Here is a 23,838-nt window from a genome sequence, read left to right as displayed (position 1 = left end):
ACACACACACACACACACACACACACACACACACACACACAAGCACACAGGATGATACAGCTATTAAAAAGAAGGGGTTCTACAATCGTCACCGTATGATTTCCAGCAACAGTACTGCAGGTTATACAGCGTCTCATTCTATTTCCCGGGTCAAAGACCAGAAATGTGCAGAACACCAAGTCTGACTCCAGCCTATACATGCAGGAGCATTAAGAAAACCAAATTATTGTTGTATAGTTGGACTAAAATCGGATGATTTCGGATCTTTTAGCATGCATGTAAACACACTGAGTGGGGCAGCCTGCCCAACAGGAACTGGCAACGGGAGAGAAACCAGAATGATGGAGACAGCTCCACTCTGTGTGTCTGTTAAGACTTTGTTAAGACTTTGTCTTCACCAATCATTTGACTTTAACATGAGCCCAGGAGAGGGATATTGTGAGAGAAAGGCAGCCCCACACCCATTGTTAATCAGTGTGTAGTTTTATATACCACCTGCCAATTAGCCCTCAGGTCTAAGTAGAAACTCAGGAAATGTTGATGTTGTATTTGACCCTCTGTTAGGGAAACACAGCAGGGGTTTAGTGAAGTTTTGACTCGCCAAGTCAATGTCGTGTGTGTTAAGCCGTCATATACACCATTTGGCCGAGTCCATTTCTCAGCAATTACAACCCTGCTCCAAGAAAGCTGGTGGCATTTACATGTGAATCGACGTCACTGAATGCACTAAACATAAAGGGCTTATATGCAAAGACCATAAGGATTGAGAGGGTAACATGGGGGGGTCCTATTTAATTCACTGAATGCATTTTAATGCAGAGCCAAATGTGTGTGCGTGATAGCGATCACGCTAATTCATTCAGTGCCAATTGAGAAAGGCATCATTAGTGCTGTAAAGAATAAAACTCTGGCCCCTATATGATCAAGTGCTCTATTCTATTAGTGGAGCCTCTCAGGCCGAGACACATGCATAACAGCTTATTTACATGTTAAACCACAGTTATTCATTATAGCTAAGATGTGGTTCTCTGTAACTACACAAGACAGGGTTGATTTAACGATCTACTGCAGGAAAGGATAACACCTTTGCTCTTGTTTCTTTTGTGTATAATGTTCTTTGTTCTTGTAACTTGCTTTGCTGCCATCTTGGCTTTAACCTACTTTGTTACTATGGATCCTGACTGACCGTATGCCAACTACTTTTTCAAATTACTTTACCTAGATTTATTTATTATAATTATTATTGTTATTGTTGACATTGCATTTTTGCTCATTTACAACACTGACACTGATGTTATAGATGGTTCCATTGTTCGATTTGAAATAAACATACTACATATACATATACTACTACGTTAGCACTGGGAGATTTTGGCACGTCCATATGTAATGTATGTCTACATTTATTTATTTAGCAAATAAGAGATAAATGTAGACATACTAGATACTATAACAGTTTTAAAGTGAATATATGAAAAAAAAAAAACAGTATCTCACCTTGACAAAATCAAGACCGCACAGTTTGGCCTTTGAACCAAACTGCCACTTGCACTGCGTGTCTGCATTGTACAGCTGCCCGGGAAGCTGTTCGGGGTACTTGTACTGACCAATTTGCTTGGGCTCGTCCACCAGACAGGATGCCTGGGCTGTTCTGGTGAGCACAGCACACCCCCCATGTCAGTCAAAAGAAAGAAAGAGGGGCAAAAAAACCAAAACAGAATCGGATACTGTATGTGCATCAGGCCTACCCAAGGAAGCGGCTGAGGTACTGTCGACTGCAGGTGGACCAGGAGAAGACGCCATTGTTTCCAGCCAGAGTGGGAGACATTATGTTGCCTTCTGTCTTGCGACAAGGGTTTCCCTCACCATCGTGGATCATCCCAAAACTGGGGAGGAATGAAGAGAAGCAGATGACTTCAAGACCAAGTTCACAAATAGCAAGATACATATCGCCCAAAGCTTTTCAGTGACTCATTGTTTTCTTGGAACAGTTTCCCCCGATGATGATCAAAGCCAATGTCATTGACCCCCATTCAGTTCTCATATTAACATCTGTCACACATGTGTCTTCATATCCAATCACATATAATAAATCACATTCCTCAGGATTTTTGATCATCTGCTCAGCTGACATCCTCTGACTCATTTCACAATGCATTTTGTTTTTCATGTGTTGAGTTATTAGTAGTCAATGCCACACTAATAACAAAGATGAACAGATCATTTCTTTATTCTAATGTTTATGTAATAGCAGTTTATGCAGTGCATTGATTCACTCAGCTCCTCCCAACTAATATCCCTCCTTCGCTCCCCCTGTCTTTTGTTCTAATACACACGCTTACACACTTGGACAACACGCACATCTGTAGTTCTTATCTTTGTCTTCAGAAACAGAATTTAAGATCTGATCACAAGTGGTCACAGGATGCATATTAATGACAGGTGTGAACATTCATTGTGAGCAGACCTTTCAGGATGGATTTTTATAAAGTTGTGTCTTGCATGAACTCGTGCAAGACGTCACACATGCTTTAATTAATTCTCTTTGTTAACTTGTCAGTTTTAGTTCTGAAATCTCATGTTTGTTGCTCCACATTTTATTTACCAGATAAATTCATGAAGATAATGTTGTTTCTACTAAGACATAATTATGCTTCAGAGCATTCAACACACACAGATCTGCGGTGCCTCGGGCAGTTTGGAAGAAGAAGTCGTGCCCTAATGGAATGCCTGTACTTCTGCATGTATTTGTTTCTTCAACTCAGACCATGTTCATGTTATTTTATATTGATTCATTACAGCCACTTACACCACTTGAGTGCAGTTGTATCTGTTTTACATCATTGGTGCAATTTCTCTCAACGTTTTTGGCGCCGTCATGAAAGTCTCAATGAAATTTTCACTCAACATACTTGTGTCCAGACTCATGAGCGATGGTGAAAGCCAAGCCCAGTCCTGTGTCCTCATTGATGGTGCAACTCCTGTACTTACTGCACATGCCACTGATGGGGGCAAAACCTGCATGGACAAACGGAGAAGGAGAAGAGAATAAGGTGCCAGGAGAATGAATAACTTATTATCTGACACACCACAACGCAAATTGCATGAGTAATTGCAATATTGTGCAATTCTCTTGTCTCTTTCTCTTTGTTGTCAGTGAGCACATTTCTTTTGCTGAAACCTCTGACAGATTTGACAAGCATCAAACCTCTGTCTCGTACTTGCATGCATGAAGGGGAATTTCACACCCGCTGCAAAGCTGATGCCTGATTAGTTTATTGGGCTGTGGCTTATGGTGGACCTGACAACACCGGCAGAAAGATAAGTGATGTTACTGAAACTGACTAGTCGATGAAAGTATCTAGGCAACAGTTTTTCTCAGTGGATCAAAGAAATAGGTACATGTACAGGGTGAATGTCAATATGTGGTAGATGTGTGTGTGCGTGTGTGTGATTTTAAGAGCCAGATGTTAAACTTAAACACAACTGGCAGAACAAAAAATGTTATTACTTTCAGAGCCAATTCCTCCTTGACCTCCGTCTCCCCCCAGTTTTATGTTGTCTTTGTCAAACATTTCAGCAGCTATCGGAATTAAGTGCTCCCCTCAATTTACTTGCATTAAGTTTAGTTTAGTTGGATCCACATTAGCCATAACAATGAGCAGCTTCTCTTCCTGAACCCCACACTTAACAGAAAAATAACTGCAGAATAGACAATAATAAAAAAAAAGAGTCCTGTCACTGATTTACTCAGGATGACATGATGATGTCATAGAGTGCAAACAGTGGATACAAAAATGGTCAAAGACAATCCAAGATCATACCAAAAAAAACAAAAAAAGTCAAATGTCACGCCAGGTCTTTGCAGTTGTTTCTCGTGCTGATTCGATAGACAACCATGGCAGGACACTATTTAATGACCACTCAGATACGCATCACTGCCACTTGCATCTGCAAAATTCCCATCATCACTACCTGTCGTAACGTATTCACCCCCTGAATCAGCTACATACCTGTCTGCTTGAGCAAATCTACAACACTTACAGCGAATCAAGCAAAGGTTTTCCGCCAAAGGATGAGGTCACTACATGAGCAACGGTCTTACCCAGGGTGTCGCAGGGCTCGTTCTTCCAGGAGCAGATGTCTAGTCCAGTGAGGAGAACGGCGTGATCATGCCGCTTACCGCCTTTGCCCACTAGTCCCGACTGCCACTGACAGAAACTGTTAAGGGACTGGTCAGCATGGTGATTTATGGTCAAGCCCAGCTGGAAGCGAAGGGAGAGAAAAGAGAGATACAGCAAATTAATAACTCAGTGAATTCCCAATCAACAAATAAAAAAAAAAAGAAACCTTTTGTAAAGTTGTAGTGTAATTGACTCACAGGGTCTTGTTCCAGAAGTAACAAGCTGACCACCACAATGTTGATGTCTGTCCCAATAGTACCATCTTTAAAAAGACTGGAAACCTGCAAAATAGAATGTGCCGTTCATGATCATCCACATGTCTGACTCCAGAATAAGGGTCATGTGATCTGAGAGGAACTGAATTAGCTCCTCTTCAGTTGTTTAATACATGCGACATCACACAAGTTAATGAGAGACATTTATTAGACTTAGGCTGCTTTAGAGCAGTTTACTGCTCTACTTTAGGGGACCAGGATTGAGAAAACCTGCTCGAGACTAACTAAATACTACAGATTTCCCCATCATGCACATTCTTTCTCCACCCTCCTCCTCTGACACCCTCACCATGTTCATGACGGTGAGGACATAGGTGGTGACGTTGTCCCTGCCGTGTTTCTCCAACATCTTCCTGTCTGCCACCACCAGGGTCTCCACATTCAGACCACCCACTCTGTTGGAAATGATGGGCGATCTCTTTGCCCTTCCTGGCCCTTCCACCTCAGGTATCGCAAACTCATCCGGCATGATGAAGCGGTCCTCAGAGGGGGGCTTGGGAGTGTCTACAGGCGTAAAAAAAAAGGGGAAGGACGGAAGGGTGGAGAGACAGACAATATGAGGTACAGAGGCACAGAGAGGGAGAGAGAGACAGAGGAACAACTTGGCAGTGAGGGTCAAGTTAATGAACTGTGGAGGTTTTGGTGCTGAAAAGACAGGAAATTCACTCCCCACACTGCTTCCTACCTCTCACCACTAGGAAAGATAAGGCCGTAACCTTGGCAGAGGGTTGAGTAGCGTAGGGCTGGTTCAGCCCTCTCACAAAGGCCTCATATACATTTATGATAAATACATTATGCAGTCAAACAACAAGATAAATAAAGATGATGGACATGTGAGCCGAAAGGATTACATTTGGGGAGTTGACATTTTCTATGTTTGGCATACAGTACAACGATGTTTTGTGACCCCAACCATGGATTCTAAAATGAAAAACAATCCTTTCTATAATGCAACATGACTAATATCTGTATTGCCCATGCAGGCCACACTAATGCAGACCCATACTTTGTAAGACAACATTTTTCCAGAATATTTGGGCCCTCAGATCTAACGATCAGGGTAAAAACCCTGAAGTTTTAAACGAACTTTAGGTTTTAAGTTGGCGAGTAAATGTGTAATTTCTGCATTTTGCACTCATAAAGCTTGACTGTGTTTGTTTTGAGTTAAATGGATTATTGTTGAATACATAACTTCATAATACATACAACAGTCATCTCAGTGTCTTGTTTGTACGTAGAGCTTCTGACAGGTGCATGTAACAGTAAAGTGGGAAAATGAGAAAGTTCCCTTACATACTTTGCTTGCGGGGTCCGCAGAAGTGTTTTCTCGGCAGCTTTCCACGTTGGTAGTCGTTGTGTTGGTACCGCTGCCGCCGCTGCTGCTGCTGCTGCTGCTGCTGCTGCTGATGATGTTGAAGGTTTGATTTCTCAGGTGTGGAAGAACTGCTGCTGGATGGGCTGCGAGATCTCCTCTGTACAATGTGTTCCGCTGAGCGTTTGTAAACAACATGTGGGTGGTGACCACTGGGGGCGCTGTAGTTATGTTGTCTGGCCAAATGTTGGGGTAATGGGGCAATCAAATACTCCTCCTGAGACACACGGATCAGACCTGACTGGAAAAAACACACACAAAGCATTGACAATCAGTCTAAACTACTGATTTCTTGACCAATGTTTCGTATCTCAGTTGCCGTTGAAAAGATGTAGTCTATGTAGTAAATGTTTAAACAGCACATTCTCGTCTTGACAGTGTTCAAGTGCAGCTGAAGCAGCCTTTGGTTGAGGCAACAATTCTCTCTGCTCTAACCACACGTTTCACTTGAGGTCCACCCACATTATCCCCACCTAAACTTAGGAGCTGTATCCTAATATTTGGCAGATGTGCAGAGTGCAAACAGCTGTTGAGAGGAGGAGATGTCTTATTTAGCTGAAAGACAGAAAGGCATAAAATTGCCATTTTTAATGGAGCGCTCTCTTTTGTTTTTCATTGATTATACCAAATCCGAATCATGAGTTCATCAATTCAGTTTAAGGCTTTTCACCAAAACATTTACTCAAAGCAAAAGAAAAAGCTAAATACCGCAGTGTTTATTGTTAACATTTTCATGTAAACGTGGTGTATTTGACTTCACTTCCTCCATATAACGTTTACACATCATTTTTATTTGTTCAAAGTTTTCATGCAAGCTACTACTTCACTCTATTCATCGACCATCACTTATCGCATTTTCTGGTTTGACACAGTCAACTAATATTTCATCTTTACTGAAGAATGACATAAGCATGTGAACACTTACAGAATATGGCTGTACAATTTACTGATTTAATCTCATTGGAAAAAAAGGCTATACAATCAAAGGGTAGTGTTTTGAGATTGTTTTCTTTGCAAAAATACCCTTTAAACACAAAATTCTATGTGGATAAAAAGATGAAACGATACAAAACCTTTGCAGATTCACCAAAACATGTTTTTGTGTGTACAGGCCCTGAGCAAGTGAACCTTAAACATTCCGTCTGGGCAGAGAATTCTACCTAATTCACTCCACAACTCAGCAAATGTACACAAAATAGCTGTGCAATCATGCTCTCTCTCTCTCTCCCCATCGCTCTCTCTCTCTTACTCACACACACACACACACATACAGATAAACACACTCGAGGCCAAAGATCAGTGGGTCAGTGGGTGTATATGTCTGTGATAAAAATCAGTGCATGTGCAGAGGGTGTGTATATATGCGTGTGTGAGTGTGTGTGTGTGTGTGTGGTAGAGAGCTCCTCCTGAACTGACCCCATTCCCCTAGACTAGCAGGTGGTAAAATAAACAGAGACAGGACAAAAAAAGCCATGGAGTGAAAGGCTCTTGTTGTCAAAACAGTGCCTGGATACATGGCAGTCTGCCATCATCAGCCCCATCCATCCCTCTATCCATCCATCCCTTCATCCTTCACCTGTCCATAAATCCTTCAATCGGTGCGCCATGCTTTATGAGAATTTTTGCAGGAAGCTACTCATCCAACTTCATTACTTTGACAACACTTCTGGGCCACATGGTGCAGTGGTTGGACGTTTGGTTCTTCCGAGTCAACGGTTTGAACTCTGGCACATCAATATCTGTCAAAAGAAGAAAACCTTGAACGAGATCGTTCACAGCTACAGTATCTGCACCCGCATCATCGCTCTGGAAGAATCGACCTGTGAGGACCAGGTGAAAAAAAAACTTTTAACCCAGGCCGTTAATAAAACATAACAGAAGGAAACATCCTTGGTGAAAATGACTGCAGCTCAACAAAAATGGACTGGAATTCAAAACAGAGGTCATAGCAGGCGTTTCCTGTCAGCACACACTGATCCCGTTTGCCCATCGTTTTATCTGTCTTTGTGTCTGGGATTTACAACAACCTTAACCTGTAAAAACATAAGTCCTTAAACAAGAGGGGCAACCAATATTACCATTATCACCATGTGACAAGATTTCATAAATTGTCACTTATGTACCTCCCCCCCTTCCATCCATCGCCCTTGCATTATCACACTGGCCTTATTATGTCAATGTGAAAATCTGCTTTCTTAAAATGACAGCATGTTGAATGTGCAACACATATTCTATAATAAGGTTTCAGATTAAGGTGGATTTAACTCACCACCGAGTGATGTCCCGACAGTCTGAAGTTAGTTCATTCATTTATAAATAACATGTCTCTCTCTCGCTCGCTCTCTCCTCTAACTGCATCACCACAACTACCACTTTCATTTCCAGCAGTTAGCAGATGGAAGTACCTGATGATAATGCCAGGAAATTAATTACATTTTCAGAGATGGCAGTCTCTGCATGCACGTGTTTATGTGTACAGTGGTTGGTCTATAGTCTTTTTTATTTACAGTGGTCCATATTCTCTATTTTTTGTTACATGGCATCAAATTTAAACAGACCTCTTGTATATAGCTCTCTTATGGCACTTTTCCACTAGCATGACTCAACTGACCTCGGCACGGCACGACCGGTTATTTTGCTTTTCCAATAGTTATAGTAGCTTATACTCATTTAAGTACCTGCTCAGACGAGGTTCCGAGCAAGAGTGTCGTCACAGGAAGAGGAATGAGCAAAGCGTCCAACACAAGAATCAAAGCGGACAATCTGTGCTCTGATCATGGAGGAAGTACTGAAAAATCCTCTTAATGAACTGATTCTAATGATTCAGTGCACTGAAAACAACTGCATTACAAGTAACTAGTCACTAGTTTGTGTGTGTCGTGTATAGAATGAAGTCACGGCAGTTTCATGCAGCCGTCGGTGATGATTACGGTACTTTATTGTAACGGAAACACAACCAAACAGTAGAGGCGGTACTATGTACTGGAAACGTGCCATTAGTGCTAAGGTGAACCTGTCTTGAAGTTGTAAAATAAACAATATATTCCCATCAAACTACCGGTCAGTATGTTCTATCACTGTGGTTCTGTGACACAGGTGCTGCCTGTATCTTCATTTAATTTTCCCAAGACAAATGAAAAGAAGAGTAAACAGCAAAATGTCTGGAAACAGAAACCCTTCTAGACTCTAAACCCTTGACCACTCAAGCCACCACTACTCTTGGCTGAACTGGGCACAGTTTTGATTTGGGTAAACCAAAGACCTTCTTTCACTCTTGTTGCCATCAGTATTTTCAGCTGGATTCTTGGTTTCCTCATTTGCCAGATACGTGTTGACCTTAGTGGATTGTGGTACAAGGACAGGAAGGGGTTGAAAGGAGAGAGGCGTTCTTGGTAGAAGAGTTATTCTCAGAGATCAGAGTCAAACACGTCACACTATGGTATTGTGAGAATTCAGGTATTTTCTTTCTTGCTTTAGATCACATAGGCCAATTCCAATCCACTGTTTGTAGAGACAAGTATGGTAGCACATGTCATATTGCTGCGTATAGTGGTGATGATATATACGTATTATAATACATATACATCATTATTGGTATATCAAGCTCTGTCATGTGTTGAAAGTGCTGGCCTTTCCATTTAAGGCATCAAAGATAAATGGTCTGTATGGAGCTTCAAAGGGTTCTACAAGGCATCTGTGAACAGGTGACGATGCAGCAGACCTGTAGTTATCTCTGTACATTAACACCTGAAAGACTTAGCTTGATTGAAGGGAGGGAAGCACTCACCACTTTACTTTTCACCCAGGTTTACATTTCTCTGACTTTCTCTCACTCCTCTATCCTTGCAGACAGATTACAGGCCGAGTCGGGCCACTTCCAGCCGCGTCCAACGCTATTACTATTTTCAGCTTGAGAATAACACAACTCTCTCATGACTTTCCTTTTCCTTGGATAAAATGAAAACAACTCACTCCAACAAAAAAGCTCTGTGTGTCTGGCAACATACTGATTTATGTGAGGGGAGAAGGCATCATTAGCTTGTCACTCTATACACTGTAGCTTCTTTTAAGGCTTCCCACCATTATATTATAAGGCAAATGAGTAAGTGCTTACATGCTGTTAAAGACTAGGGCCAAGTGGTGAGAAGCCCCAAGCCGGTGATTATTGCACTGTAAAGCACATCTGCACTCCAGCTCAGCCGAACATCATGTGAGCACAGTGTGTGATGTGCAGGGAAAAAAATCGTTCAAGAGCAGAAGGAGGCCCTTCAGGCATCTGCCTTTTTCAATAGAATCACAGTGTTGCATTTCTGCCTTCTTCAGGGTGCTGCCTCTTCCTGTGTAACATTGAGGAGGGTTTATGGTCAGGAACTAAATACACAACCCTAAAGTATGTTTATAATAGTGTATAATCGCTTTAAAATAAACAATTACTTTCCTTTAGTAGCCAAACTTGCTTTACAGAGGCCACCATCTTGGGCCACCATGCCTACAGCAGCCTGAGTGACTAGACAGACAAACTGGAACTTCCATAGTACTTTCACGCACTAAATGTGTGTTTATGTGGGGTTTTAAAACATGGCTAAAACTGCACACTAATTTCCCATGTGCAATCTAGTTTGTATTTTACCTCTGGTGAGTCATATTTGACATCACAAACAAGCCAGAGTGGAAAAGAGGATAGAGAAACACAGGCAGATTGCTGAACTGCAGCAAAGTCATTTACAATCACCCCATTGGTGATACCATGTCTAGATAACCCTCATCATGTACGACTGATGAGGCTCACAGTGTGTCAATAGCCCAGGGTTTTCTTCCTTGTTTGTCCTCACTTATTGTCTTTGAACAACCTAGTGACACCCTGTGAATGTGTCTGGGGAACACAGCAGAGGTGGACACACACACACACACACACACACAAAGAGAAAAAGTGATGGTGCTGGATGAGTCCTTTGTCATTTGGGGCCTATGGGCACAGTTCTACTCGTTATCCAGTGTAGACACAGCAGGAAACAGAAGGGCAACTCCCACACCAGTTGATACACATGGAAATGTCGTTCTTCAAAGTGTCGTTAACTGTACTCTAACTGGGTTACGGTGCTACTCTGACACTTTCACTGACTTACAAATGCGGCGCTACTGTGATGCAAATGACAACAACGCAAGTCAAAACTTAGAAACCTATTCAAAAATGTTTTGAAGATGTGCAAGTTGGTGACTTCTTCTTCCAGTAACCAAACTCTATAAAATGGAAAGGTGGAGCTGGCAGAATTGGGAAGTCACACCCTATCACCCAGAGAAGCTAAATTAAAAAAAATCCTGTATCTCTACTGTAACTTATCATATCCAGTGATACTGCTTTGTTACTTACATATGAAGTAAACAAAAATGTATATGTATCTGTATCTGAACAAACACTACAGTTTTGCCATTCACACATTCTCACAGTGCATCTACAGTATGTGCAGCGCGTTTTTCTCTCACATTACCCATAACCCACTGCCAGCACAGCTCATGAGGGGCAAGTTGGGGTTAAGTGTCAGGGACACATGTAGACTAGCAGAGCCATGAGATCAAACGTACGACCTTCCAGGTGAAAGGTGACCCGGTGTACCACTGATCCACTAAACTCCAATAGCATTTGCAGGAAAACATCATACATCACTGCAATAGTCTTTACATATACCATAATCAGGTGGCCCAAATGGTCTGCAATCACAGCTACTGTGGCACCTCCTAATCAAATTCTATACAGTACCACGGGAAATAAATGTACCTTGACAACAGTGTGCCACCCTTTTGTAAAAAAAAAAAAAACAGCCTGTCCTGAAATGTATGTCAAATAGTCACTCCTTATAGGCCTGTGCTGTTTCACCACAGCACCAGTGAATGTAATGCAGTGGTGACAATAGTAGGTCAGATTTGATGTATGGGCTCTGTTTGTAGAAGTTGCAGCATCCACTTGAAGACTTGAACACCAACCATTTGTCTTATGTGAGAGAGAGAGACCTTGCACAGACTAAAAAGGACATAAAAGCACACGCACACACACAAAACCATCCCACACCCATGCTGAGAACCTGACCCCCTCTCCTGCTGGCATCTAACGGTGGGCACTACATCACTGTCAGCGTCCAGACCACCAGGGAACTGCTCCGGGCCACTCTCCTCTTGTAGCGCCAAGCTCTGAGCTCCTCTGTGGCCCAGCCCAGTCCCTGAATTATGGCCAAGCCAGAGCAGCACATTGTAGAGGGACGTTGTTCCAATTTGTTGGCCTTTACAGAAAATGGACAGGTACAAATGACTTGAGTGGTGCCTGGAAATCGGTCATTCAAATGTCATTTTTACTTTGTAGAAGCCTGAGGGATTTGAAGCACACTGGCAAACATGCACACATCATATGTTGCCTCCATTCCCAGCCCGACAGATGAGTAATCATATTCTGTCTCTAAGCTCCGCGAGGGCTCTAATGGGATTACAACATCTACATATGTTAAATATTCAAACAGAGCTTTTGAGCACTTAAATGTATGCCTTTTGGCCAAATTGATTTTATTTTCCAGATGTAGTTTACGGACATATGAACGTCATCGCAATATCCTATACATGAATTCTGTTAGAACTGACTTTGTTGTTCCTGAAATACATGATTAACTTTCACACGGAGAAAAGGATCAAAAGATCCTTTGATGCCAGAAAGAAAAACATTTGAGAAGGATGTCAAATTAGCCAAATGAGCCAACAAGTACTGGAGTACTGGAGATCACACATATGTGATCACGTCGTAAATCCATCACACTGTGATATGTCCTTCTACCTCTAAGCCCTCCAGAGGCTACAGTGCATCCCGCATTCAAAGAAGGGGAAGGCTCGGGAAAGGGCAAATGCTTTTTTCACACCACGTGGAGCCTGAGCCCGTTGGAGACAGACAGAGGTCATAGGTCAGGCTCCTGTCGCACAACAGTCACCAGTGGTTGCCACAACATGCGTCACCGTGTCAGCAACGGCCATCAGACAGCAGGTTTGATCTAAGCTGACAGAGAGAAGACGGCGGGGGTGCTGCGACAGAGAATAAAGGAGGGGTGTAGTGACACTTTCTTTAGTGTTGTTCCTTTCACAAGTGGCTGTGCAAACACGTTAGGCTATAAAATGAGATGTTTACACCACAAGTCCATCTCCTGTGCTCATCTGCAGCCAAACCATAGTAGATAGAAGATGACGAGAAGAGATAAAATGGACAAATATACTGGAGAAATTTAAATGCAAAGAAAATAGGACCACGAAAATGAAACACACTTTAAGACTGCATCCATACGACTATTTGAAAACTGCTTTTCAGATAAAAAAAAAAAAAGATGTCTACATCCAGATGAGAATTTCAGTGCAATACCAGAAGTAATAAACATCCACACTAACATAAAGGTATCTTTAAAATATTTAACGATAGTGGCACATGTTCCCATTCTCTTCTGGAAATATAAAAAGGGAAGCAGTTCAAATGCAATGCATCAAATTTGGTTTCAGGACGTTATGATAATGGATGGACACTCCCCCAATCCACTGTTGGAAAGGAGGTGGGCTGGGTTCCAAAGTTATTCTACAATTGTGGCTTCTTTGCAGTTCAATTTGCATAAAAACCACATTTCCTCTCACAACTGGATGCCACATACTGGAAAGTTACGACATGACGCCGTTTGACAGTCAGTGAAGCAACCTAAAGACAGCGCCACACAAGGAGAAAGGTGATCCCGTTAAATCGAACCCATTGGTTTATCTGAACCTGCATGCTCAGTTGCCATAGAACCCAACCTGTCTCTGACCTGGCCTGCTGGGGCATGGGAGAGGTCACAGTAAAGGTCAAGGTCAACTCTGTCACAACCTGACACTGGGTGCATCCAGCTTAAATGTTTTTTATACTGAAGCAGTAAAGATGACATACAGCAATGCATTTTAAGCAGCTATGCTGATCAACAAAATACTAAACTAGAGAAAGCACTCGGAGAGACTGGGGAGTTTTTTTGGTAGTGTACATCATCCATTTCTCTGTTGTCTGCGATTGAATAATACACTTGTCTATGCAGCTTGTCGATGACTAAATTGCCCAGCTGCTAAGAAAAGTGTCATATTTATGACACTTTAAGTATTTTTCTCACAGGGACCGACTCGGGTCTGCCCTAATCACCCCAGAGAAGAATCCTGTCCTGGGGAGGGGGCTGGAGGACAGAGGGACAGAGGTGAACAGTAAATCACTTCTCTTTTTCCTGCATTCACTTGAGTGGAGAGCAGCTCTGAACTTGTACTACACACAGTGGTAAGAACCTTTAAGAGTCCAGGTCGGAACCCTACAACCAGCCACCCCCCCCACCAACACCACCACCACCACTCACCATATGCCTGAGCAGACAGGATCGGGGTCAACCAGCAGTGCGACCTCAGATGAGAAACACTCAAAAGAAGAAAGTAAGAGGGCCCTCCCCTGGTTTCTTTCCCTCCTCTTACACATCAGAGAGCATTACATCTGAAATGACATCCTTTCATCTCTCATGCAAAAGCCAAAGAGACAACTTAATTTCACTCGTACACATGAGTGCGGTGCTTTGTGAGGACGCGGAGAGAATAATTAAAAAACAGCGAGTATTGCCATGTTCAATTAATGAGGATTTGCAACGGAAAATCCCTCTTTGGCAATCATCTATCCATCCGGCCCCTGTTCTTAATTCCATCTCACAATATCCTTCATTAAAACAGCGGAATCCCACTTCCATCTGCTTGGTCTGGGCCAGGATGAATGTCTAAAACAGGCTGAGCTTGGTTTGGCCCAGTAGCGGGTGTTGACACCTCTACACTATTAACAAGCAGGGTCAAGTCCAAAAACCCTATTTCAGGGACATTCTTTTCCCCTTTCTCCTCTTTCCTTCTCTCTGTTGAAAGGAGACAATGACATGAAGTATGAGAAGGCAATTTTTCCTTTTTTTTGCTCTCACCTCATTTTTTTCTCCAAAGCTCTTTGACATAAACTGAGTCCATCTCTCCAACTCTCTATAAAGAGACCATCCAGCCTCCCTGGGAGCTTCCACCCAAGATAATGAATTCACATTATTCTTGCACCGCACTCTACACTCCCAGCCGAGCCCAGCGCGGCTCACTTGTCACTCATTGCTTCGCCCTCGTTGCTTTTCTCTACTTTACTTAGATTTCCACGTCTTTATTTCCTTCTTTTTTTCCTAATGACTTCTTCCTCTTTTGCATCGCTTTAATCCCAGTTTAATCTCTTGCTCGAGCCTGTCACTGCATCAAGCTGTCTTGAATGCCTTGTTCCTCATTTGAACTTAATCCAAAATATTCTGGGCACGGGGCCAGATGAAAAGCAGGGGTTAACTGCTTTCATTGTTTTAAGCCTTGCATAGGTCTAACAACACATACAGATGGATGCACTGGAAAAGAAGAAGAGACAGACAGGAGGTGAAAGGCAGAGAATTTACCTTTCATGCAGTTATAATTTCGTCCTAGTTTATTCATTAACTTTCATTTCTGCTGCTAATCTGCCAGAAATATAATGACATGGGACGTGACTTTTTAAACTTCCTGAGTGAATATACAACCAACAAAGACCCCCAAATCCCCACTTGGAATAGAAAGAAAGAAAAAAATAACAAAGCACAAGCTGAAGAGGAGAGGAGTAAAAAATAGATCAAAGCCCAAATCGAGGCCCATTGAAATGCAATCATGCCCCAATCACGTTCTGTAGTCACAGCGCTTTTAAGAGACCAGAATAGTGGCGTTTTATTGTGGGTGGGAGCAAGCCTAATGAAAGGGACAATGCCAAGATTTGCAGTGCCAGCCAGGCAGCTCAGACTTCACCCTGGCTTTAATTGCTGAGAACAAGAGAAGGTGTAGAAGGAGGGCAAACAGAGGACAAAAGAGCAGGGCAAGCAAGGAAGGAGGAGGTAAGAGACTGGATGATAAATGGAAGTATGACTTCTATGGAGTGTAGTGTGTCCATCTGCTCCAGGCTGTGGGATGAGTCAAGGTGTGCTGGTAGCTCGGGGTCCAGACACACCATAAACCACTCATGTAAACAGGTGAGCTTATAATTACAGTCTTTGGGCTTTAAAGGGGAAAATATATGCATTGTGAATCTAAAGATGTAAATTAAACACAAATGGGGGATGACAAGAGCAGCTCCGGATCCTGAACACAAATCCTGTGATTTGGTTTTGCTCAGGAGTTAAAGTCAAATCAGCAGAAACCAACCAAGCTAATCAAAACCATGCTTCCATCATGGCACAGTTGGAACAGTAAAGCCCTCGGTCAGGCTTGCGCTTCGACTGAGAGCGGTACCTTTTCTGCTCGGTTTGTGGCTGTTTGTCTCAACAAGACGTCAAGCTTTGTATGAGAATAGACAGCGGGCGTTGAAGAATCACTGGAGTGACACTTCTCTGTCACCCAATCAGCTGACTGTCGTGGGTCTACCTCCACCTGTCATGTACCTCACCAGGACTCTGGTACCGCAAGGGAAGGGAACTGAAAAATGGGACTGTTGGGGCCGTTTTTTTGGTACTATTCCTAATGGAAATGCAAAATCATCTTGGACTGTCCGAGTTTAACAGAGTTTTTTATTAGCAGCAATACAAGACGGGGTGGGACGCACTATTTTCTTCTTCGACTTGAACAAAGGACTGATTGTTTTTTTCTTCCTTTTCCTCCATCTCATGTTGTTTCCATGTTTTTTGTGACATCACATTTCACACAGGGGTGAAAAAACTAACCACAGGCCGTTGGGATGGTGTCCATTGCCTTCTTTAAGCATGTTCACCCAGGTTCCACAATCTCATGTTTACTTGTTCAGTTAAGCGTGAAAGAGGTTTTTGGGGATCTGAAAAAACCTTTTGTACTTTAGTAGAAAAGCTGTTTCACTTATATAACATATTTTACATGTCCTCATAGGGGAGAAATCTAAATATTCTTCCTTTGACCTGTTCCAGCGGCAGGTTTTATCTTCCATATCAATATCTAGATGTCCTCAAATGTCTCCTGTCTGCCTGGAAAAATGAAATGTTGCCTTGAGGCAAATACTTACAGACAGCAGCACCAGCCCTGGTCACTGTCACTGCGGAAATATTGGACTGGACCTTTAGTTTTCCTCCTGGGACACACTTTATGGTCCAGGCAGAAAGTAGATATGTCTGAGATTACCGCTATAAGATGAAACTCACTTTTGGAGATAGATAAAATGAAAAATAAACATTTCAAAAGTTCTGAGGAGAGAAGTAGTCTGAGTAGAGAACACTGTCACGGGATCATGAAGTAACTTGGAGTGCTTAAATCACTGCTGAGGCTAAGGCTCGGTTAAATCCGTCCTTACTCAAGCTTTGTACAAAAGGTGGGGTTGAAGTTAGTTATTGGTACATATTCCTATAATCTGGATTATTTCCTTGAATATTAATTCCTGCAGAGTAACAGTGGGTGTGGTGACTGAGGTGGAAATAGAAATGACTAAAAAAAAAGCATAATGTCATGCATTCTCACTGCAAGGCAAAACATTTGTGAACGAATTCAAACTTCAAACTTTTTCCTTTGTTGTCCATATCCACAAATACATATTAGTCAACCAAGTCTCTTGCGATTGTTCTTCCATGCTGATCATCAGTAAGTCAGGTGTGTTTGTGTTGTATACAGTTATGTAAAATGATAGCCTTTCTCCTTGCACTGCGATATCAGCATAGTGATGCCTCTGCTCTCCTCATTTTACCCCATTCACTCTCTTCTTTCACTCCTCCCAGTGTTCAAAGAGGTTCGGGACAAAGCGCTAGAAACTGATGCTTATACTCATGAGTATGATGTCATGTTACAGTTCATCCAAACTTTTGGCAAGGCCTGACGTGATGACTGAGCACCTTTATTTGAAAAATCATAAAATAACAAGAAACTTGCAGACACTCACCAGTCCGGAGCACGTCGAGATGGCAGCTGTGGAGCCTGACAAGTTGCGGATAAATCCCTGATACAGGCAGTTATGAAAACCTGCATCCCCCATCACTGTGGTGATGCCATTCAAGCCGAGACTCTGCACTGTGAAACCCGGGCCAACCACAGAGGATGAATGCAGGTCGAGGTGCATGTTCTGCCCAAAGGCAGATAACTGGAAGTGCAGAGAAGAAGAGGAGAGAGACCTCTTGCTGCGATGGTTGTGCCTGGTCACATCATGGGACAGGTATCCGCCGTCAGAGTCCACCTCCACTGGTGTTACGAACTCGTAGTCTGAGGAGAAGACGGGCGGAAAACAAGTCATCACCAACAAACATGTCAATGTCAATGATACTTCCAATAACATTGTGTGACTCACTGGTGTTCTTAAGGCTGAATTAGTAATAACAGTATGACCAGTACATTTGACCAAAGAGGATATAATGTCGTAAATGTCCCCTAATATGCACAAAAACCACACAAAGAATCAGTCAGGATGTGTCCATGCACAGTTAAGTTGAGCTATCTTGTCCCAGTATACAAGCGTCCAACCATGGTAACTCCATGAGGTAGCCTGACTTTTAGAAATTCAACTTTGTACAATTTCAACCGGACTAACTTGTTAAAATGTATTGTGCTTTTAGTCAGACTGAACCAAAACTAGTGTTGTTTTTATGACATGTAAACATACTGAGTGTGTTTACACCCAGGGGTTTCTGGCTCTTTCAGTAAAATTTCAGAGAAATTTGACAAATGTGGTATCCGGGCAAAAATGTATTTCTACCCTGTCTCTGATTTGTATACCCTGATATTTATTCTGAAATCAAACCAGTCATCCTTCCTCTTATCTAAACCCAACCAGCCAGGTCTTCAAACCCCTTAGAGACAATTTAGTGACTCCAAATTTGGGCCACCAAATTTAGGTTTTCCTTAATTTATATTGTAGACAACAAAAAGCAATGATGATAGACAGTCAGACAGATAGATCACAAACTCAAATGCATCACAGATGGATTTTAACAGAAACTACTGTGCCAATTTACCTACATGCATGTAAAATATGGGTCAGCATTTCAAAAAAAAAACAGAGGTAGTAAAGTCATAATGTTCTGATTTCACACATGTTGTCTTCCAGTCAAATAAAATGTAAGTGACTGAAACTATTTTTATTTCAGTTGTAAAAGAGGAGCTATAACATCTCCATAAGTTTTCTCTTACATTTTCCTGACTCTTTCAGCTTTATTTCTTTTTTAAAAAAGATATGACTTCTTTTACATTGTAGGACGCATTGTGCACAACCTGAGAGAGAAGCCCATTTGCCTTTGTCTCTAAGTAAATCAGAGTATGTAAATCACCTCAACTTGTTTCCTTGGTTTCTACAGGACAAAGCAGACAAGAATGAATCCCTGCATGCAATCAATGGTCTTGTCTCAACAGCCACTGCAGCCAGAGTCACTAAATTGTTTTTAAAACGAACATTTGTATCACATTAGCTTTAGACTGACAGTGTAATGTTCCTGAGGGGATTATCTTATCTTGTCTTAATATGGTCTCCCAATATCTGATATCTGAGCCCACACTGTCATGTCTGCAAACACTGCAATGCTGCAAAGCTGGAAGACGCATCCACACATGTTAAAAGGCAAAAAACTCACCATGATTTAATCCACTGTCACTGGAAGAATAGCTGGCCGAAACGGTGTGGGAGGTGTGGGAGCAGTAAATGTGCAGAGTCTGCAAGAAAAGAAAAAGTGAATGGACAGGTAGCAACAGGTTGCAGGATATAGAAGTGGAAGCCTCATAAATGGTGATAAAAAATGAGTTGTCCTCCTAATTTGAGATGACATCTATCTTTGACATTTAAAACAATCATAATGCATAAAATAAACACACATGTTTAGGTTGCATTTGCAGAATTGAAGTGTATGTGTGTGTGTGTGTGTGTGTGCACTTAAATGCCACATGCCTTGATGATATTCCAGCAGAGGAGGGTGGAGAGAAGCTTGACTGAGGTGCAGCCGACCAGCGGGATGGGTAAAGTCCACATCAGAAGAAAAAGGCAATCCATGATGATGATGATGATGATGGCACGCATGCAAGCTCATACCTCCCACTAGTTACCTCCTGAGTGCGCACAGAAGTAGCAATAACCTGCGGTAACGCACAACGCAGTGTGCACGCATTGTTTGTTTTGCAGGTTCAGGTGAAGTCGGCAGGTTGCAGGAGCCGGTGATACGCACAGACACGGAGTGCACTCATGAGTGTGTGTGTGTGTGTGTGTGTGTGACGGTGTGTGTGTGTGTGTGTGTGAGGAGGAGCAGCGGTGGTGGTGGTGTCGGGGATCACCGGGACACCGCACTCAGCCCGGCTCTGTGTGCGTCTGCGAGAGAGACAGATAGAGAGAGGTGGAGAGACAGAGAGAGAGAGAGAGAGAGGGCCGCGGGATGGATGGACACAAGTCAGCGGACAGCAGCCAATCAGCGCGTAGCATCATTTAGCACGCGCAGATAAATGAGCTGTAGTGATTCTTGGCATCGGCGGAGCTCTGCTGGTGCCTTTAAGAGCTGCTCGTAATTTTTTTACTTTCAAACTTCAGTGAGTAGCAATGACTTTGCTTTCTATATTTAAAAGTGATTTATCACTGCTGCCGCAGATTTACATGCACGTGAGTCTTTTGCTTAATAAAAGTCATCACATTAATCATTAATATTATGCCATTTTTGTGCTTCAAACCAGAGGTGGAAGCGATTAATTACATTTACATTGAGTAGTTTTTTTGTGTACTTGTACTCCAACCCCAACCTTGTTAAAAAAGTAACTAAGCTACTTTTTTACTTGAACTTGAGTACATTTTTAGACCAGTTTTACCTGCACTTGGTGAGTTAAAAGTTGTACGTGGACGTAGCTTTCTCTACCATTATCCCGCTTGTGAACTCTTCTTCGGCCAGGTAACTTCCACCCAAGTTTCTCTCAGTCATTTGAGCAGCGCCGCCATGAGGAGACATGAAGTAACAACGCCCGGTGAGTGAAATTGGCAGCGATTGTTTACTCCAGAGCGCCATAATTTGTTAATTAAAATATCAATATTTGCTTTGGCATATCAATTATCATATTGACTGAGGAAAGACAACGATATATCACCAAATCGATATTTGGTCCCACACCTAGTTGATATGCATTTAGCTTTCTAAATTCTTTATGTCTTGCAGAAGATTCCCTAACAATAGAGGATGCAGATATTGTTTTAATGCTGCTTAAGGCTTAACGTTTAACTGTTCCACTCTGTCATAATCATTTGCAGGAGTTCCTGAAGTAAGTCAAATCATTTCAGGCATCGTTTCAGACACAGCTGTGGAACTGTCGGTGAAATGTTTTTATTATATGGCATAAATAACGTTATGCTCTCCTCACATTGTACTGATATAGTGACAAAGATAATAGCACCATGTGAATAAACCCCCCCTCCCCAAAAACACATGCTTAACAAAGACTTGCACTGTCTGGTGTAATGTTTTCTGTATGCATGATTCCACCAGCAGCAGTGTTCCAGTACTAGTCAATGAAAGTAGGCAAAATGGAATAACGTTCATGTGCAGTCTTGTATTAAGTACTAAAAAGGAATACTTGAGTAAAAGTATCTTACCAGAAAATGACTTTGATAGGTTGAAGTCATTTTCTTATAATATTACTTAAGTAAAAGTCTTAAAGTACATGCCAATCGATGTACTTAAGTATCAAAAGTAATTCTCTGAATTAAAGTGAGTGATGAGTTAGGATTGAGCCACGGTAGCGAGAATTGTCTTTCAAATTCCTGGCTCTGCTCGTCTCTGTGTCCTTGAGCAAGACACTTAACCCCATGTTGCAGCGTGTGAATGGGTATGAAAGATGTGCGAATGGCTGTAAACTGTAGTAATGATAGTCATCAAGATTAGAAAAGCTCTATATAAATACAGACCATTACCAACTCTTCTTATTTTGATTTTTTGAATGAGTCACAAAGATAGTTAGAGGAAATGTAGTGGAGTAAAAGTAAAAATAGCAAGAAATAACTACAAATGAACTACAATGTGTTACATTACAACACCATTGTGTTTGGTTCATATAATGAAATCTGTCATTCTAAAGCGACACGTTGTGCACACTTCACCGGCTCGTATTGTTGGAGCATGTGTGTAATCTTAATTGTTGTGAACAGGTGGTCCTGCAGACGCCCTTGCTCAGTCCACTGCCTGGAGAACACCTGGACAGGTTGGTGGAATGCACTGACAGACACATAGCTGAAATTCACTCTCCACTGAGCATAATACTGCTTCTCACAGCTCACGTTCAGCTCTTCTGCCACTGCACTGTGTGGCATGAATAAAACCTCACCTTAATAAGCCCACAATATTCCCGTGGCCCCCAAAAATGTCTGCACTACTTAATCATGTATTTAGAGGATGTTACCAGACCTAATATCACAGCAAAGGGGCCACACGGACCCTATAAACAGGCAGTTCTATTTGTCATTTCCTTGGAAATAGATTTCAATCTCCTTGAACACTTGAACACTTGAACACTGTTTCATTTCAATCAGGTTTTATTCCATTTCATTTCAACAAGATTATGTGAATTTGGAAAGAGAACATTTAATTGGGGGCCACACGGTGATGTAGTGGTTAGCACTCTCACCTTGCAGTGAGAGGACCCCAGTTCGAGCCCCGGTTGGAACAAGGGCCTTTCTGCATGGAGTTTGCATGTTCTCCCTGTGTGTGCGTGGGTTCTCTCCGGGTTCTCCGGCTTCCTCCCACAGTCCAAAAACATGCAATGTGGGGATTAGGTGAATTGGACACTCTAAATTGACCGTAGGAGTGAGTGTGAGAGTGAATGGTTGTTTGTCTCTATCTGTGTGTGGCCCTGCGATGGACTGGCGAACTGTCCAGGGTGTACCCCGCCTATCGCCCGATGTAGCTGAGATTGGCACAGCACCCCCCGCGACCCTCTGGTGGAGGATAAAGTGGTAGATGATGACTGACTGACATTTAATTGGTGTTTAGGCTCGGCAGGGAAATAGAACACCATGGAGTTGGTTCTAAGCATTAGGCCCACCCTATTTCAAGGGGACTTGTGGTCTAGGTTCCCAGTGTCTAGGAGCCATGGCATTGGCGATAAGGAGCCGAGCAAAAATGTTGGAACGTCTCATGTAGAGCTCCCGGTTCAACAGTTGATGAAGACGACCAGGAATCCTGACGGGTCACTGTCAGTCGTCTGTCATACAAGATTGGCTCACATGCCGACAGCCTTAAGTACAGGTCTGGACGCTCCAAATGTGGGGATGCGGTGGTTTGAGGACACATGTGACCACAATGGATGAAAGCGATCCACCCGCAGAAGAGATTAGAGCCCGCCTCCTTCGCTGACATGACCTGACCTACTGCAGTTTCATAGTGAACACATTTATTTTATTCTAATCAGAACTCATACGTTACATTATGTGTAGCCACTGTCACATATAAACACTGACGGTCAAATGATTTCTTTTTTCTAAACGTTTAAGTCATGTTTCATGTTACAACAGCATGGTTTGATGAACAGGCATCATCACGCCGCTCTCTTTCACCCTCACATTGACAGCAGACAGATGTGTACAGATGTGACACATTAACATGTGACATGTGTCAGGGTGCATTTAAATACGAGACGAGGGAGGCACATCCGAAACCATGTGGTCACAGGAGAAGCATCAAGGATGCATTGTTAAAAGAAAAAAATCACCGTAAAAAATTGTAAAATAATGAGCCTGTAAAAATGGCACTTCCTCTTTATTGCACATGCAGTAAATTCATAAAGTAAGCCAGGAAAATGGAAATATATCACTTGAGTGTACCGGAGTGTGCTGTTAAGTAGGGATATGTGAGCCCTTTGAAGGCTCGATTAGAAGATTTATTTAACCTCAAAATAGTTTCACTCTCTCCTGATAAAACATGTCCCATTCCAGAATGAAGCTCTTCATGGGAACAGACTCCTTTATGACGATACTTCACCTCAATGGCTCATTACA

At 42.4% G+C, this 23,838-nt stretch overlaps 1 protein-coding gene across 2 annotated transcripts in view; it reads right to left on the bottom strand.

Annotated features, from left to right (window-relative positions):
- Nucleotides 1–20,166, bottom strand: part of adamts18 (ADAM metallopeptidase with thrombospondin type 1 motif, 18) — a 44,966-nt gene extending 24,800 nt beyond the window's left edge. The window contains exons 1-10 of one of the 2 annotated variants that reach the window (XM_044031228.1): nt 19,765–20,166; nt 19,454–19,532; nt 17,776–18,092; nt 5,757–6,072; nt 4,749–4,963; nt 4,382–4,465; nt 4,106–4,265; nt 2,913–3,018; nt 1,749–1,886; nt 1,498–1,651 (exon numbers count right to left, since the gene is read on the bottom strand). In XM_044031228.1, coding sequence (XP_043887163.1) covers nt 1,498–1,651; nt 1,749–1,886; nt 2,913–3,018; nt 4,106–4,265; nt 4,382–4,465; nt 4,749–4,963; nt 5,757–6,072; nt 17,776–18,092; nt 19,454–19,532; nt 19,765–19,893 — 1,698 coding nt within the window. In that variant the 5' untranslated portion in view covers nt 19,894–20,166. Of the gene's footprint in view, nt 1–1,497; nt 1,652–1,748; nt 1,887–2,912; nt 3,019–4,105; nt 4,266–4,381; nt 4,466–4,748; nt 4,964–5,752; nt 6,073–17,775; nt 18,093–19,453; nt 19,533–19,764 lie in introns of those variants that run through there. The other variant, XM_044031229.1, reaches the window with a different exon arrangement.
- Nucleotides 20,167–23,838: the final 3,672 nt, after the last annotated feature.

This window comes from Solea senegalensis, linkage group LG7 (assembly GCF_019176455.1).
Source record: "Solea senegalensis isolate Sse05_10M linkage group LG7, IFAPA_SoseM_1, whole genome shotgun sequence".
In the NCBI taxonomy this organism is placed as follows: domain Eukaryota; kingdom Metazoa; phylum Chordata; class Actinopteri; order Pleuronectiformes; family Soleidae; genus Solea; species Solea senegalensis.
This window is presented reverse-complemented; position numbering and strand designations above follow the sequence as displayed.